General features: G+C 44.7%; 1 protein-coding gene across 4 annotated transcripts in view; it reads left to right on the forward strand.

Moving 5' to 3' along the window:
- Positions 1 to 6,571, forward strand: part of NAP1L4 (nucleosome assembly protein 1 like 4) — a 71,465-nt gene extending 64,894 nt beyond the window's left edge. For all 4 annotated transcript variants that reach the window (XM_075928136.1, XM_075928138.1, XM_075928137.1 and 1 more), the window contains one exon: positions 5,287 to 6,571. Coding sequence is in view for 3 of the 4 variants with exons in the window: in XM_075928138.1 (XP_075784253.1) it covers positions 5,287 to 5,325 (39 nt within the window). In the remaining variant the exon portion in view is untranslated. The remainder of the gene's footprint in view (positions 1 to 5,286) is intronic.
- The last annotated feature ends 11,837 nt before the right edge of the window (positions 6,572 to 18,408 follow it).

Genomic DNA, 18,408 nt, shown 5'->3' on the forward strand with positions numbered 1-18,408 from the left:
TATTCCCTGCACTTTGTGGTAGATCCAAACAGCTACCAGTTTGCAGTCCTCCTGTTTGGCCTTGTCACAGCCGGTCAGGTTTTTACCAAGTGTATGTTGGTAGTGGCTGCCCACCTCAGATGACAAAGGATGCAGATCTGCACTTACCTGTATGATTGGCTGGTCAAGCAAGATTCCAACTCCAGTGTTCACATGCATGTGGATCATCTGCTTCATCTGAGCCACTGTCTCAGCCTGTTGATAAATGCAGACAAGTCACAGTGCTGATTCAATGCATAGAGTTTATAGGAGCAGCACTGAACTCCGCTCTGGCCTGGGCCTTCCTCCCTCCGGACAGGTTTCATGCTTTCTCAGACCTTGTGACCTGCCCATGTACTTCGCCAACCACTACGGCGAAGTATCTTCAGCTACTCAGGCACAAGGTAGCATCTACTTACATAGTCAGATACACCATATGATGCATGTGCTCCCTACAGCAATGGATGGCATCCACCTATACCCTCTCCAGACACACTGGTCCTCGACTGTCTTGCCTGGTGGTTGGACCTTTGCATTGTTATGGCAGGAGTACCATTCCAAGCCTCTCCCCTTTCCCTCAAACTGGTCTCGGACCTGGGCTGGAGAACCCATCTCGTCAATTCCCAGACCAGGGTACATGGACCGCACAGGAAGCGCCCCTCCACGTAAACATCAAAGAGCTATGGGCAGTTTGCAGGGCATGCAAGGTCTTCCTCCCTCACCTGGTGGGAAAGGTGGTTCAGATCTTTATGGACAACATAGCCACAATGGTTTGTGTCAAGTGCTTGGGGGGAGGGGGGAAGGTGGGCTGCACATTGCCAAGAAGCAATTTGCCTCTGGGACTTCTGCAGCTTGCACAGCATTCATCTGGAGACCTACCACTTCCCGGGCACAGGAAACCTCTTGGCTGATCAGCTAAGCAGGCAGTTGTCCTCTCACCACAAATAGGCTCTTCATCTACAAGTCCCTGCCATCCTCTTCCGAAAGTAGGGCACTGCCTGGGTGGACCTTTTTGCTACAGTGCACAATGCAGTGTTACAGCTTTTACTCCAGATACTGAGGGGACACGGGGTACCTGGGGGATGCTTTTCTCATCCAGTGGTTGGGTGCCCTGGTCTGTGGGGTTCTCCCCATCCTCTGATCCCACTCCTCCCAGGGTCCTGGGGAAAGTTAAACTGGACAGAACCAGAATCATTGTTGCCTCAGTATTGGTATGCCACTCTGCAGAGCCTTATGGTGTGCCCCCCGTGGCTATTGCTGCTGCTCTCTGAGGACTGCGGTCGCCTTCGCCCAGACCTGCCATTGCTCCACCTCACAGTATGGCTGCTCTTCAGCTGATGGCGGAGATGCAAGTCTTGCTGGAAAGCCATAAGCTGTTGAACAAGTCAGACTTATGTAGTCAAGTGGACCCAGTGTTGGGTGTGAACTTGCTAGCGTGGTCTTGCCCCTATTGTGGCTCCCATCCAGACCAGCCTAGATTATGTTCTTCACTTGAAGAAAGAAGGCTTGGTGCTGTCATCCATCAGAATGCACTTGGCAGCAATTTTGGCTTTTTCACTCACCAATCCATGTTTTCCCATGACAAGGTGGTGAGATTTCTCTAAGGCCTTGAGAGGCTCTTCCTGCAATAGGATCTTAATATAGTCCTCTCCAGGCTTTCCGGGCCATTCTTTGAACCAATGGCTATGTGTTTCCTTCTGTGCCTGTCCTAGAAGGTGACTTTTCTCGTGGCTTTTACATCAACTAGGAGTCTCTCCCAGTTGCAGGCCTTGACTTCGGAGCCACCATACACTGTCTTCTATAAAGACACGGTGCAGCTGCAACCCAACCCAGCTTTCATATCTAAGGTGTTGTCTGCTTTCCATATGGGTCAGGATATCTTCCTCCCCAAAGCTTCATGCGACCACCAAGAAGCAGTGACTGCATGCCCTGGATGTTTGCCAGGCTCTCCCATTCTATACTGACAGAACCAAGCCATTCTGCAAATTTCCACAGCTGTTTGTTACCTCTGCCAGTAGTTCTTTTTGGCCTGCAGCCCCTCCATTCTCAGTGCAAACCTTTTTGAGGACCACCAGCTGTCCACTCCTGATGACAAAATGCCTCCACCTATCTCTAAATATCTTAAATACTACATTATTTGTATTAGGCTACTGGAGCACAAAAACATAAATATGCAGCTACAACATTGAGGGGGGCATATATAACCGGTTTTAAAAAAAGGAAAAGGAATCATTCATTAAATGGATTAAGCGCTTTGACTTTATCATGTTTGCCAAGCTTTGTTTTGAATAAAATCGTAATGTCCAACACACGGTTTTAACATTGTTTTTACCTACGGCACAAGTAGGGAACTTTTGGGGGATCAGGGGCTACTAATCCACAGAAAAATCAGTCTGAGGTCACACAAGTGAGAAGAACACCCCCAAAAAAGTCAACCCTCACTGATGAGGGCCCCAACTGAGACACCTCACTCTCCTGGCACTCCAGCCCCGCAGGGGACAGAGAACTGAAATTCAAGGCTTCCTACAGGCCAGATTAACTCTTCTCTGTTCCTGAGGTTAGTAGATTTTGTGGGCCACTGTAGGCTCTGGAGTGGGTCCAAATATGAAGGGTTCAGCATTAAGGAGTGGATATCAAGGAGTGGGATAGGGATGGGGGAATGTAGGATTTGGATGGGAGGCGGAGTGTGTAGGAGGGGATGAGGATGTGAGGTCTGGGTGGGAGGTAGGGTAATGGAGAGGGATGAGGATGGGAGTTGTCGAGCCAAAAGGGAGGCTGTTGAGGGTAGGGGTTCTCGGGGGGGGGGGGGGGCTGCATGGGGTCTGGGCATGAGGGGACATTCACGTGGCTTCATGCCTCATGCTGCTCCCATTGGCTGCAATTCCAGCCAGTAGGAGCAATGGGGAAAGCCTTCAGGCAGCATTTCCCTGTGCTACATTCCCCTATTGGAGGAGGGGCAGTGCATAGAGTGCCCTCTCCTCTCCCCTTCCCCTCCCTCCCCCTGCTCATTTGGATCTGGCCCACATGGCTCAGAGCTTTTCCCCAACCCTCCACAGCGGAAAGCCAGTGCTGGCACTCCAACCTGGTGGTGGGGAGAGGAGTGCCAGTGCAGGCTCTCCCCACTGGGGGCGGGGAGGGTGTTCTGAGTCAGTGCAAGAGGGATACTGCACTTTGAGAATGACTGGCCTATGCTGAGCGGATGAAGGGGCTCCTGGTATCCTTGCAGCAAATTTCTAATAGCATGTCCAAATGCAGGAGGTTATTCAATAGGCTGGTGAGCACTCTGCTGCCCTGCTCATCAGGGCCTACTCGACCAGAGTGAATGCCTCTTTAGCGGCCTATTCTGGACATTTGTGAGGGTGCAATGTGGTCTTTGGTGCACAGCTTTGCCGCACATTACATCCTGCTGTAACAAGCCCAAGGGGACCATACTTTCTGAAGAGTTGTTATACTCAACATACCAGTGAACTTCCCACCTTCGAGCATGCAGCTTGCAGTCACCTATGTTGAATGGACATGAGCAGTCACGCAAAGGAGGGAACAGTTACCTGTTTCCGTAACTGATGTTCGTGTCCCTTCAACATCCCACCCTCATTCCCCACTGTCGGAGTTGTCTAGCAAGAAAGAATTGAGGGTGGAGGCACCCAATATAGGGCAGCATATGCGCACCACTCCAGGGGGCACTTGAGCCAGCTCTCCCACGGGTGCTGGTAAGGGAAAATAGTCTAGCACCAGTGCATGTGGCGAATACACACACCTACATTGAAAGGACAGAAGCAAAACTGCCTTCTGTCTTTTCTCTCTGAAGCAGTAACAACAATCAATAGCTATTTTTAATATTACTGTAACACAGCCTTTAATCATGTAGGATAAAGATGTAGTTTCTAAACTGTATGTTGTAAGCAATCTTTAATTCATCTGTTGCTCAGTTAAATATTTGGATTAAATTTAGCCATATTTTTGCAGTTCTGATAGAGCACTGTTATTCGTGCTGCCTTGCTGTTAACTGATGTTTCTACTATTAGTTTTTTCTTCCCAATATATCAGTTGACTTGATACTTATCTTTTCTACAAAGCAGTTGGTTCATGAACTGTTCTTTATGTCAAGTATAAGCTTTTTTGATGGCTAGGAAGCTGTTCATGATTTCCCCTCTTATCCACGTCTAATCAAACAGTAGTAGTATGTGATTACAAATAAGTTCTTTGTTGCTGCTACCTTGAATGTATGAGGATTTCTTCTTACAGGCAGGCACTGGCTGCTTAGGGCTATTTCAGTGCAGATTAACTTCAGTGTCCTTTGGAAATCCAGTTAAGAAAAAGTACTTTGGTACCTGATAATTAATATAACATTTATTCACTTAACATATTTGTGTGTAACAATACAAAATGTTTAGATTACCTTATAAATAATTTTACAGCTAGACTGGTGCATTCTTTCAAAATGTCTTCTAGCTATTTTCTTTCCTACTGTAGAATTCAACAAAGGTGTATGTTTTTAAAAAGCCCCAAAACCCTATATCTATAGTAGACATGGGTAATAAAACAAACAAAGGAAAGTATGAGCTCAGATTCAAATACCCAGTTATCTTGTGTGGTAGTGGTGGTAAATGTAAAGCTGAACAGTTGGAGCATTTAATCAAGGCATCTTTCTTGTGGGGGTTTTTCCCACCCAGGGGACAGTTGTTTCACTCCTTGTGCTATTGGGCTATAGGCGCTTTCTAAATGCTTTGATAGATCAGATTAACATTTTGTCAAGAAGTGTCTTGAGTGTTAAGTAGTTGAATAGTTATTCACTAGCGATGTAGAAAAGCATTCGAGGGGAGGGGAACACAACCTGTTAATTAAATACTTTCCATCATCTCCATCATGGAGCCCAAGACTTGAAAAAAAATAAATGCACTGATATTTTTTCACAAGTGCTGCGTACCCTACGAATTCCTTTGCTCCAGCACTTTTGAAAACTGGGCTACTTATTTAGGAGGCTAAATGTGGACTTGAGAATGTTTTGCAAGTGTTAGCTTCTGTGTTGGAAATGGTAGAGAGAATACAAGTAATCATCTGTTGTGCTGAGCAACTGTAAGTCAATAGGAATTGCAGTTATAGCACCTCAGGATTTAGCCCATATTTACCTGTAGCTTTCCTCCCCAATAGATATTTGTGCTGGTAACCTATATAGTTGCCTATAAAGGATGCATGACCAAATTGCACTGAGTGAACTACCATTGCAGGCTTCTTCCTTTAACTTTTTTCTTTTTCCTCTCCAAACAGAAAGATTCCAGCCAACCTGCTGAGTGCAAACAACAATAATAAGGAAATACCACTTCAGAGTGATATTTGAGCAACTTGTAACAATTATATTTGGATACCTGGCCTGCAGTTCAGGATATTCCATTGCTGCAGCACAATCTTATTAACAATGCTTAAAATTAATTTGTTTTCAAGTGCATGATTTTCACTAACTCTTTTTTCTTATTTTTGCTTAACTTGTACAGTGGCATCTTCACTGCATTTGGGAAATATGAGGTTTAAATAAAGCACACTCTACAGCCTTTGGGACACTGTAGCTAAATAATTGTCTGTAGGCTAGCTTATGAGCCTTTTGCCCTATTCGTAGGGAACTAGTCCAAACTACAAAGTAGTGACTATCCATTTTCTTGGTAAACATTGAAATTGTGGAATGTCGCACATACTGAGAAGCTAAACTAAACAAATTAAATTTGTGATAGCTAAAACAAATACAATATGACTTGCCTTTTGCTAGTTCTTCTCCTTTTTTAATATAAACTTTTTTTTCTACCTACAAATCAGATGAGTGCTTGAGCAGCTTCAAATGTCATATTTATTATCTCAGTAAAGCCAATTAAACTGAAGTAATTCATTAAAGGGGGTATCAATTGAGATTTATGTAGTTCATCTTTCTATTTATTTATTCATGTTTGTAAGTACTTTGACAGAATTAGTGCTTTTAAATAGTTTTTAATATACTTGAAAATATTTTTCCTGATTGCATAAAATATTGGTACTTGTACAAGAAAAATTTGACTTGGTCTCTCTCGAGGTAGTAGACAGAAGAAATTAACATCTTTCAAAGTGACAGCTCTTTTGGGGAAAATCATAACATGCAGGCCAAATTATTGCTGTTGATGGAAATGGGTTGCAGCCAAAGAACTAGAACATTTCCAATAGTTTTATTGTTTAATATCTACAAGGGGAGGGAGGGCCTTTCATTCCGAACATATAAATTAACAAAATTAACTTAAATTCTATTTTACTTGCATCACTCAAAATATTGTTCCACAGTTTCTTGTTTTGTTTAAAACTCTGAAGTCTTCAAAGCTACCTTATGTTGTGCAGAATTTCAGGTGCACATTTCTAGTTTTAAGCATCCAATGCCAACCTCTGGCAGCCGTTGAATAGCAGCTGTATCAACACTGTGACCAGGCATGTAGAGAGTGCTCCAGCCTTACCTTACACATTTGTAACTTAATACGGTGTTTTCAATTTGTACAGAATAGTTAAATATTCTATTAAAGTTGTGAAACATGGAAAATGATGGCTGTCTAATTCATGTTTCTGTATTAACTGAATACCCATTTGATTTCCAATTGTACATTCTTTTGTATGGAGTCTGAAAAGATGTGTGCCACAGAGCCGAAAATTTGACCACCTGTTGCAAGCATACAGTTCAGCTTTTTATTCTAAATCCAGACATTTTAAGATTTGAGGCTATATATTTCAACTCCTATTTTTGAAATTCAGTTTTGTCAAAAGTGACCTTGTAAAAATGCTGCTATAAGGAGGGGTTCTTTATTTTGTCTTGCTCAGTTTGCACATTTTTTTTCTTATCTGCCAGAATTCTCATCTTGGGCTCTGGCATGCAAACTGAATATTTTCCTCTGGTCAGCAGCAGTAAAGACTCTGGATGGCAGGTTATCTCCTCGACATCACCTGTGTGTTCCATTATAGACTGAGGATTCATGGGTGCCAGATGACACCATTTCATCCACAGTAACTTACCAGTGATGCATGAGACAGAAACCCATCTTGATAGTCCATCCAAGTCCAGGATAAGTTCTACTGGGCTAGCAATTGAGTGTTTACTTGCAAACTGATCGAGCTCGATACACATAAGGGGAAAATGAATAAGAAACTAGGCTGTACCATTTTTCTTGCTTATTCATTATGGTTGAAATGTATATTTGTGCTAGAAATGAGGGAGAGGGACTAAGGAGTTCTTTTGAGAAGGGTTTACTAGATGGCCCCCAAAAAATCAGTGATTCTACTATCCAGGTAGGCTTTTATCCAAAGTTCTCCTATTCTGAAGGAAACCTTCACTTTGCCTTTAAAAATAAGCAATATATACCAAAATGGGAAACAACAGTATAAAATTATGAAATGTTGAAAAGGGAAATTAAAAACTTTGTCCTTATCTCTGCCAGCCATGTTTTTCCTCTAATATTTTTAAATATGCTAGGAAACGAATCCTAACAATGGATTAAGTCATTAGTAGATGGAGTGGTAAAATTGCTCATGCTAAGTGCAAGTATGTGGGGTTTTTTTTAATTGCTCTTATTTACAAAATGTACTCAGGCTATATCTATACTGGCAATTTTGGTGATGAAAGTGCTGTTGACATGTAAAAGTTGCCAAAACTGAAAACTTACCAAACTGGTTTTTCTGATACCCACTCTTGACAACTCATAGCCACATCTGTAGTTCCCTCCTCAACAAAGAATAAAGCACTGTGGATATGCATCCCACAGTGCCTTGTCATCTTCACTCACTAAGCCTAGTGGTAGGCATTTTGGGAATGTGAAAAACATCCCATCAGCTACCTCTTTTCTTCCCAGATGTCCCTGGGCTTCCAGCTTACTTTCACACCAATTTAAGCAGCCATGGCGAGAAAATATGGATCCCAGACTTCTGGCCCTTATCGTGAGCAGAAAACATCACACATAGTAGCATACCTAATTATAGACCTACTAGCAGAGGACGATGACTGGTCAGATTCAGAGGACAACTAATTGTTGTTTTTCCACTGGGCTTTAACAGACCTGGTATGCACAGTGAATCTTCACTTTGGGGGTAGGAAAGCCAACACTGAATAGTGGGATCACATTGTCATGCAGGTGAGGGATGAAAATGAGTGGCTACTGAACTTTTGGATGCATAAAGCAACTTTCCTGGAACTATGAACTGAGCTAGATCTTGAACTGCATTGCAAGAGTGATCATAACTGAAGAGTTCTGCATTCGGTAAATAGGAGTCCTTTGGTTCTGGCCACTGTTATTCATCTGGATTCTCAAGATACCATTTTGGTCTTACATATGCTGTAGCACATGCTCACCAGTATCATTTCTGGATTGCCTGTCCCTAACTTGTCTCTAGCCTCCTTTCTCTGACTTGAGTGACACAACAAATCTTCCTCGTACATCTTTTGTTTTTTATGAGTTGACAGTCTGCTGGTAGACATGGCTGATTTCTCAAGGTCTGGACTGCTAAAGTAACCGTTAATAATAGAGACTGTTTTTCACATACTTTTGATTGATTGTTACACTTCACTAATGTGCATGCCTCTGAAGAAAACTTCCACTTTTTTGGATTAGCCAAGAGGCACAAACAGATCTCTCTTGTCACTACGATCATGCTGAGTTTTAAAGATGGGGTGGGGGAGTGGGTTGTTTACAATTCACCAAGAAAGTACAGACTGTGGTTGTGCAACAGTTGTAAAAGAAAGCATAGTGTGATAATCCCACAGTTATTTACAGGCTGAAGTCACACTGGCTGACATATCCCTGCTGGAGGTTAACAAGCAAACTTGGGCTCCACTTTTGGAGCCGAGTGTGGGACTCCCCAGTCCTTATACAGCCAAACTGTGTGCTGCTTTAGTTCCGGCAGCACAGATTGAGGAATGGTTTGGGAAAGTGTAATACCACAGGGATGTGGGAACGGCAGCCCTGTCCTGCCCTTCCATGGCATCTCCGTGACAAAATAAGTATATCTGGTTAATCCAACAACATTTCCCAGGAAGATTCTATTGTTATCCAAGTGTACATCTGAGCAGCGTTTGGCCATAATGCAGACATAGGGAGTATTTAGCCAGCTCATCAAAATACAACTTCCAGTTGTCCTGTACTGCCACGCCCCCTCCACCAGCTGCATAGAGCGACTTCCTGCCCAGCATGACCCAGGTCTCAGCCTTCAACTCTGCCCACCTGCACAGCCATGTACCTTGTGTCCCTCCATTGCGTCAACATCCTGTATCTCTTCCACTTAGAGCTGCCGGGCTACTAACATTGGAACTTTGAGAACACTTCCTGTCTGGCACACAGATCATCACTGGATTGTCCCTCACCTCCTAGCCCTCTTCATTCTATTCATCAACCTGTGTCTGTGTACCCAGAATAAGTATTTCTGGCTCTCTTCTCTAAGGACTATCCACAGTGTTCCAGAGTGTGGTCATAGAATCTATCCAGTTCTTTATAAAACATGCATGTTTTGGGGACAGCACCTGAATGTCTGTTTGCCTCCTTCACCTTCTGGTACACCTCCCAGAGTTCCAGATCTTGGCTCTGCATTGAGGGTGCATAACCCCTTCTCACACAAGGATCGAGAAATGCGACCCTACATGTCCCAGTTCCTACAGATCACTCAGAGCTACGATTGCACCGATTCTTCACTCCACATACCGAATAGAACCAAAAGCTCTGCCTTGCTCCAAGCAAGAGAGGTTTTGAATCAATAGCCATGACCCTTCTTCTTTGAAAAGATGCCATGAGGACCACCACACAGGCTATGTCTATACTTCAGAGTTTTTCCAGGATGCTGGAGATATCCCAAAAAAGCTCTGCTGCATCCAGGGAATGTCTCTGCTTTTTTGGAACAGTTTCCAAAAAAGCAGGTGCGTTCTTTCCGCATTCCTGTATCCCTCTTGGTTAGAAGAATAAGGGATGTTCCGAAAGAGGAGGTTCATCTGAAATTTGGCCTCATGTAGATGGGCCAATTTTTGAGAGCGCCTCTAACGGGGGTGGGGGGCGGGAGTGGAAAAAGGTTCGCAAATTGCACTTTGCAATTTGTGCATCTTTTTTCCAACAAAACTTCAGTCTAGATGTAGCCCCAATGTGCCACAGACATGGATTTAAAGTTCCTGGGGTTTGCAGGTGGAAGGGGAACCTCTGCTTTACCTGTAAATGTTACATGGCTGAAGGTCAATGGAGTTCAAGATGATGTCCAGAGTGGCTAAATGAAGTATTGTGGGATACATGCTGAAATTCAATAAACTGGACAAAAAACCTACTTTCATTTATACTGTGATTGTCAACTGTGCAGACACAAGTCCCTTGTGGGGTTGGGATTTTCTTGATGAATTTGTTGTGTTGTATTGTGTTGTACTGTGAACCGTAGGAGGTTTTTGTCATGTAAATCTGTGGACCTTATAAACTTGCATGCAAGAGTCCTAAAAGTTGTCTAAGACTTGTGACCCCTGATGATGTTAAATAACTCTTAGAATACCTAAGTGGGATGCCTGGTCAGGGACTGCTCCCTGCACAGAAGGGTGCAGCTCCCTGCACAGAAGGGTGATGCTTACCAGATAACTGGTAAACCAGTTACCTGTTCTCATCACTGTCTGCCATAGGCATTCCTCCTGTGCGAGCGCATTATTCTAATTCAGTCCAGTTCCATCTTGAGAGTGCACCTGTACTCAGTAGAGAGTCAGGCTTCAGTAGATTGCCAGGAACCAAGTGATTCTGGCTGGCTATATTGCTCAGTCGATAAGTATTACTTCAGCACATTAGCAGAGCACTGACTGCTTAAGGCTATGATGAATTTTCTCACAGTATGTTATGTAACTCTTAAGTGTTCTGTATCTTTATCTATTTTATTCTTGTTGGAGTCAAATATCTGCCTCAATGCCCCATTGGGCTGAGCATATTAAAAACCTAGACATTTTGTCTGAGGCCACAACCATGGAATAGCATATTCAGATCAACTGTTTAAATGCAAACATTCATTGTACAATTACACATTTGTAAACAGACAGTAGAGAAGTACAGATCCTCAGACTCCACAGCCATGTAAGTTTTACTAGAAATTAAAATGGCATGTACTTACCTTTAAAATAAATTCAAGAACTTAGCATTTGCCATCTGAGACTCTTTATCTTTGTAACATTAATAGTGAACTAATAGTTCTTTGTGCCTGATATTGTCATATGCTCATACTGTGATCCCAAATAGTTCTCGCCTCCTAAACCAATGGAAGGAATCCTAAAGTTATTCCCAAAGAGCATCCGTTTCTGGGAGGTATCAGCCTCCTGCTCTGAGTAATAAATAGTAAGTCACTCACATAGGACAGCTATCCAAACCATCAAAAAGATCCCCACAACTTTGTTAATGACGCTTTTTGCAAAGAGTGAGCTGTTCATTGACTGCCAGATTTGGTTGTAGTCCAGTTTTCTGCTCTACTGGTTCACCTCTCTCCTAAATGAGAAAATTATTCTCCACCCAACAGCCTGTTTACCTCTTACACAACTTACATTACTCTAGGAGTTTTTCCGTGGGAATCTGTACAGCTTATGATGCCAAACCCAGACTAATAAAAGTACACCAAGCATGGCCTTCAATTGTCAACTTGACTGTTTGTAATGTACTAGTTCTTACAACCTGAAAATATTTTTCTCTGCAAAACTCGACAATAATATGCGCTTTCTTAAAATACACCATCCTCAACTGTATCCTTTGTCTTACCCTGTCCAAGCTCCCAATGCTATACAAAAGTTAAGCATAAAGGAAGGTATCCAGAAACATCTTCTCCTTGTAGTCTAGCAAAGGTGCTAATCTGGGGAGAGGGATGTTGTGATTATGCAACATAAATCAAAACATTTCGCCAGTCTTGTCATAACTTTCCGAAAGGTACCTCTAGGAAGGAGCATCACGCAAGAACTACCTTTGCAAAAGACTATAGTCTAATTTTACTGTTGCACTTAAATTGTGCTAACAATAATACGGCAGATGCCTCAAAAGGGCTACAGATGCTCTTTCATAAAATACTAAGCTTTATTGATTGTGCCATTTGGCTTATTTGCTTAGTAGCAGATGGTTTCGTGTTACGGAATGTGTGCTGTGTCAAACTCTTAGGTGGAGGAAACAAACGGAGCAAATGCAGTTCTGCTGTGTAGTGTTTGAGCTATCTTTGGAAGATGTTAGACCCAAACACTCATTTATGAAATAAATATTCAGCAGCCTCTAAAAATGGATCTAGATACAAATACTCAGCTGCAAAACAAGAAATTGCCTATAAAACTGGATAGCTGCATGTGATTACTTACATGTATAACTCAATTTCTATGCAAAGATGGCTTGTTTCTATATGTTGCACCCTTTGTTTACTAGATGGGATGAAGAGTTTGGTTCACAGCATCTTTTGTTTCTGGTTGCCTAGAAAAAGGCTCTTCCTTAATTAAATCCACATGTTTTCCTTAATTTCAGTGTCATGAGCAATCTCAATTTATAAAACTATGTTGGAGCAGTATATTTGTGGGTTGTAACCGTTCCATATGACAGGAGGGAAGCAATGAAAATGGAGCTCTTGTGGAGGACGGGAGAAGATATAAGCAATAGAAGTACTCTATCTTCTACCTTGGTTGTGCTTCAGTCTTCTGAGTGGGAAAAGTTCCATATTGTCTACTTGCTCCATCAATCTGTGCATAGAACTAGAGGTGGAAGTGCTAATCAAAATTGACAAAGCTTAATGATAGAAAGAATGGACCCTTTGAATTGAGTGAATTTATATGGGGAGGTGAGGAGCCCCCTTCTCCCCTCCCCCCCCCCAAAAATAAGTACAGATGTGACCTAGCTCATTTGTTTGAGATAACTGGCTTTGCTTGGCATTTAAAATAAGTTCTACAAGTTCGACCTTCCTGGTCTGGCACAGCTGGGACCTGACCAATCCCAAATGCCAGAATTTGCTGGACCAGAGAGGTGTCCCCTGTCATGGGCCCAGAGTCAGCTGGTCCCCTGACTGGCTCCCTCTCCCCCACTCTGTGGCCATGGGCCATGGTTCACGCTGCTGCCTGCAGCCAGATTTCCTCAGCCCTGTGCTGCCACAGGCGGCCACACTTCTCCAGCCACCAGCCCCACACTGTCGCTGGCTGTCGGGGTTCTCCAGCTCTAGGCTGCCACAGGTGACCCGGCTTCCTTGATTCCTGACCCCGCCCCTGGGCTTCCACAGTTGTTGCTGTTATGCTGCTGGAGACACCTGAGGTTCCCCAGCCCCTGACATCACACTGCTGCTGGCTGTCAGAGTTCTCCAATCCCTGGCCCTGGCACTGCTATGGGGCTCCTCTGGCCATGACCAGGCTGCTGGCCCTCCTGCCATTAGGCTCCGGGGCTCCCTGGTCCAGGAGCGTCCGTGGACCATTGCCAGACTCGAGTGCAGGTTTTCAGAGTGCAACCTGTACTTGCTTCAAAATGTGAACACTCCCCAGCTGCATGACTTTCCCTCTCAGCCTTCTCCCCAATGCATTGCTGCTTAGAATAACACAGGGAAAACAGCAGCACCTTGAGAAAGCAGCACTGACTCTACAAGAACCTTGAATCATTATCAGGGCAAGTGCCTGTTAAGCAGCAGCACCAGATCTGGTCCTGTGCACTGCTCAGTTGTAAGTAGAGAGAAGGCCTGTGGCTTCAGGGGCTGTGTCTAGACTGGCAAGTTTTTCTGCAAAATCAGTTGCTTTTGCGGAAAAATTTGCCAGCTGTCTACACTGGCCGCTTGAATTTCTGCAAGAACACTGACTTCCTGCTGTCTGAAATCAGTGTTGCTTGCGGAAATACTATGCTGCTCCCGTTTGGGCAAAAGGCCCTTTTGCACAAAGCTTTTGCACAAAAGGTCCAGTGTAGACAGCTCAGATTTGTTTTGCACAAAAAAGCCCCGATCGCGAAAATGGCAATTGGGGCTTTTTTGCGGAAAAGCGCGTCTAGATTGGCACAGACGCTTTTCTGCAAAAAGTGCTTTTGTGGAAAAGTGTCTGTGCCAATCTAGACGCTCTTTTCCACAAATGCTTTTAACGAAAATCTTTTCCGTTAAAAGCAGTTGCGGAAAATCATGCCAGTCTAGACGTAGCCCCAGGCTGTTTAAGCTGTTTACAACCTGTTGGGCTCAAAAGTTCAGAATGGCAGATGTCAAGAAGGCAATGGTTGGGCCATGTGTCAGGATGCTTGCTAAAAGCTTATGTGCCTGTTTTAACTCCATGTTGTTTTGCATCTTGCTCTGTGATGAGCAAGAATTTATTTTATTGTCCTACTCCAGTGTTTCTCAACTTTTTAAATAAAGTATCCCTTTAAAAAAAAAAGGTACCCCCAGCACCTATAGTTTTTTCACATGCACAAATTTTTTTTCTACCCTTGCAATACATTTGTTTAAACAACTTAATCATAGCCAGGTGGGTGGTGAAATTTTTGGGTGTAAAAAGGACAAAAATAATAAAGCACTGTAAAACTTAAATTCAGTTTTCTCCAAATTTCAGTTGTGTTGATGTATCCCCCAGACTTCTCTCGACTACCTCTATGGCTACTCATACCACTGGCTGACACACCCCAGTCATAGTCACCATAAATAGAAGATAAACGTTTCCTCCTGTTTGCAAACAGCTATTCCAAGTATGCCTGCATGGAGCTAAGCCCTGGCCATAGCTATTGCTCCAGCCAATTAAGTATGTGAGAGGATTTTCCTTAGCTGTAGCTCTTAGCGGCACTTGGCTACAGCCCTAAAAAGCTGCTGAGTGGTTAAGTTTGGCTTCCTCCTCTAGGCCTGCGCGTAAGACCCATTCTCCCACTGCTGAGCGGTTGTCTGAATGGTGCCAATGGCCTCCAGTGGAATACTTTGTGACCGCTCACAAACTGGGCCTATGGAGTTAGGAATTACACCATTAAACCCTGATTCCCAGAGTATGTGGTCCTTTAAGTGCCAGAGAGGAAGACCAGTTCTGTGCTCCCAGGAGGTGAGGCGTCTGGTGTTCTAGGTTCCATGCCATGCAGAATTCTGTCATCCCTTGTCTCTTAATTCCTTTAAATGCCTCCAGGTTCATGAAGCAATTAACACTTCCCAAGGAATCTCACTTTTTGAGAATGAAGGGGCAGGGCAGTTGTATTGCAGGAATCGAGTGATCTTTGCCATAAACAGCTTTTTCGAGCTTTCAGATGCACACAGATGATGAAGATCAGTGTCAGCTATAGCAGCTGTGGCTGAAGCATGGACTCCTTCCCAGGTAAAACTCACCTTGTGATCGTACCACTGTGCCCAGGATGCCCTTAAGATTTTGTTAATCTTGGTGCAATGAACCTTCGGGGCACCCAACTCAACAGTTTTGCCACAATGTATCTGGCCTCATAAGCCACCACCAGCCACCTTTAGGGGAAGTGGATGCTGTAGCTTTGACTCCTAGAATCTCTTAATGCTCACAGCTCTTCAGAAAGCACTTGAAGGCACGAACAAGCCCAGGCAATGGGACTAGTCCTAAAATCACTGGGAAGTAGTGCGTGCATGCTGGTGATTTTTCACACCCACACAATCATGCTTTGCAATTATGCATTAAGCCAGTATACCTCCCCTGGGAAATGGGCAGCAGGTGTAATTGTCAGATGAGGAATCAGTAGCAGAAAGGAGAAGTGAGTTTGTTAAAGCACAGGGAGTGTCAGAGCCGGGCATCTGAGTGGGTTTTGAGTTGCCACAGGCAGAGTATTGGCACCTCTAGGCTAGATGTGATTTATACTGCTACGGTTTGCTTTACAGCCGCACCAGAGTAAATTGTGTCGGGGGGGGGGGGGGTTTGCACTATCAGTGCAACCATTCCCCTGGCTAAAAACATATTGCAGGTTAGGCCTGGTGTCATAACCCCTCTGCAGGGAGTCTGCACCGGGCCCACCGCTGTTCTATTAGAAACCCTCAGCCACTATGAATCGATGTGCGAGTTCTCCCTATGCCCCCCTCCTTTCCCAGCCCCCAAACACTTCAGGACTTGTGGCTAATGGTTTTGTGTGTTCCAACAGCTAACACTTGGGGCTGTAGTGGGGGAATCAAAGGAACACGGGCAAAGGCTTTTCTGTGTGATGTAAAACTGGTTAGCACTTGGAAGCAGCGACACATTGCTGGAAACCCAATGAAACAGGATCTGCAAGTACCTTTCTCCCCCTCCGACTGATATTTGGGGCTTTACTCCCATGAATCCACCTTTTCCCAGGTAAGGAGCATTGGTATGTGAATGTGATTTCCCTGACTCAGTTCAGCCACTGACTAGCAATCAGCGCCTTCAGGGTTCTCTACAAGCATGCTAACAAAGCCTTTTGCCACCCCTGTAAAACAAGTACACCGGGGTTGGTTTTTTTTCTATTTGAAAACCATGGGGGTGGGTGGGTGGGCACTAGCCTGCCCACTTCTCAAAGCCCCTCCCGCAGCCCTGTGGGAGGGGTGACTAGGCCCAGGCTCAACTGATCACGGGACAAATAATGAGAAAAGGTCCAGGTGTGTGGGTTAAAGGTTCAAAATAAGGGAACCGGATAGGGACACTGAGTAGTGTCCAGGACACTGAGAATCCTGGACAGCGCCCACTGCTCAGCCGGATGGCTCTGACATGCTGAAGTTATGCAAAAACTGTTCAGATTTTCATACTGTTGACATTTACAGGCTGGGGATCTGGCTTTCTGGCCCAGTGAGAGGCAGGGAGGAAAAGGATTATGAATTATTTCATGCTGTACGTTGCTTCGTGGTGGTGTCAAAGACTTACAGTGATTCCATTCTCAAGGGAATTGTTACCAGCAGAAAGGGTAAGAATGAGGTTGTTGCACACAATCAAACAAGGAACTCCTCTGCACTGTGGTTTGCATTTAACTGCCCACATCAGCGTACCAAAACAAGCCTGGTGTGTAGGGCTGGCTGGGATCTCGGCCATGCTCACACAAGGGGTGCCAGTCATTTATGCTTGGTGAACTCTCAGCTTGCTAAACTCTTGGGATGTTAGAATAGGTTCTGGTCATTTTACCTGACCTCTTCCCTGGGGCCAGGCTAGCCCGCAAGCCCAGAGCCAGTAGCAAGCGCTCACAGCATAGCCATTGATGATGCCTATGCAAACCTTAGAGTCTTGGGGTGGCTGAGTTAGCTCAGGAATTGGAATAGCAAGAATGTTACACCCCTTATTTTAGGATGCTGAAATGGAAATTTAAGGTGGATAATTGCAGCAGGTGGACGCCATTAAAAATGGGTACTACTTTTCCCTTCTGTCGTGGCTTTCATCTGAGTGCAAATCACATGGCACACATTAATTAAGAGCTTCACCAGAAGCCTTTAAATATTATCTGTATTTTACTGATTGGGAAACTGAAGCAGGGTTGCAGCCCAAGGCCACATATTAAGTCAGTGGTGGAGCAAGATTCCCCACTCCATCTGGTATAAAATTCTAGGAGCTTTCTTTAGGAAGGATGTGCCAGTTTTGTTTTGTTTTTTAACCTAGCAGCTGGTCCATTGTACCTGAAATATTAATTTCCTGGGTCCCTAAAAGAGAGCAGTAGCCATTAAATGTGGGGCTGTCAAGAAATTCATTGTGCGTGCCCCTTAGTATTTTTAGTTACAGTTGTGGTTGTACAGTGGAGCCAACAGCCACTGCTGACCTCAGAGCCAGAAGTGGAAAGGGCCCTCGCTCAGAGGAGGTGGGGTCAAGGGCAGTTGGCCCTTACCACTGTACAGGCTGTGGCATTCTCCAGCACTCAGAGGCATGCGGAGCAACGCTCTGGTGCTCCCATAGCAATTCAAAGGGGCCTGATGCTCCAGCCACCACCATCGGTATCACTGGTGGTGACCAGGAGCCCCGGGGCAACTGCACCTTTTGCTCCGCCCTCCCTTGGTGGCAGGGCTGGGTTTATACAGAGAGCCTGGCTCATATGAGGTGACTGGGGTTAGATGAAATTACTTGGTCTGTCGATTAACTTGGGACAGGGTTAACGCGTTCATTTTTTTAACACGTTAATTGCAGGTGTTAATGCTGCGCTGCCCCTTTGAAGTGCTGTTCCAGCACTTCAAAGGGGCAGCGCAAGCGGAGCCAGGGATCAGCTGGAGTGCCTAGCTGATCTCCGGCTACACATTGCAAAGCCCCTTTGAAGTGCCACTCCAGCATTTCAAAGGGACTTTCCAACAGCAGAGCTGGGGATCAGCTCGCATCCCTGTTGATTCCAGGCTCCTAAAGGGCTGCTCCTTGGAACCGCTGCCATGGTGCTTCCAAAGGGCAGTGCTGCATGGACCCCAGAGTCAGCTGGGGCCTCCAGCTGACCCTGGGCTCCATGCAGTGCTGCCTCGTTGAAACGTCGCTGCAGCATTTCAAAGGGGAGGTGCACGCAATTAATC

Source organism: Pelodiscus sinensis, chromosome 4 (assembly GCF_049634645.1).
Source record: "Pelodiscus sinensis isolate JC-2024 chromosome 4, ASM4963464v1, whole genome shotgun sequence".
NCBI classification, from domain to species: domain Eukaryota; kingdom Metazoa; phylum Chordata; order Testudines; family Trionychidae; genus Pelodiscus; species Pelodiscus sinensis.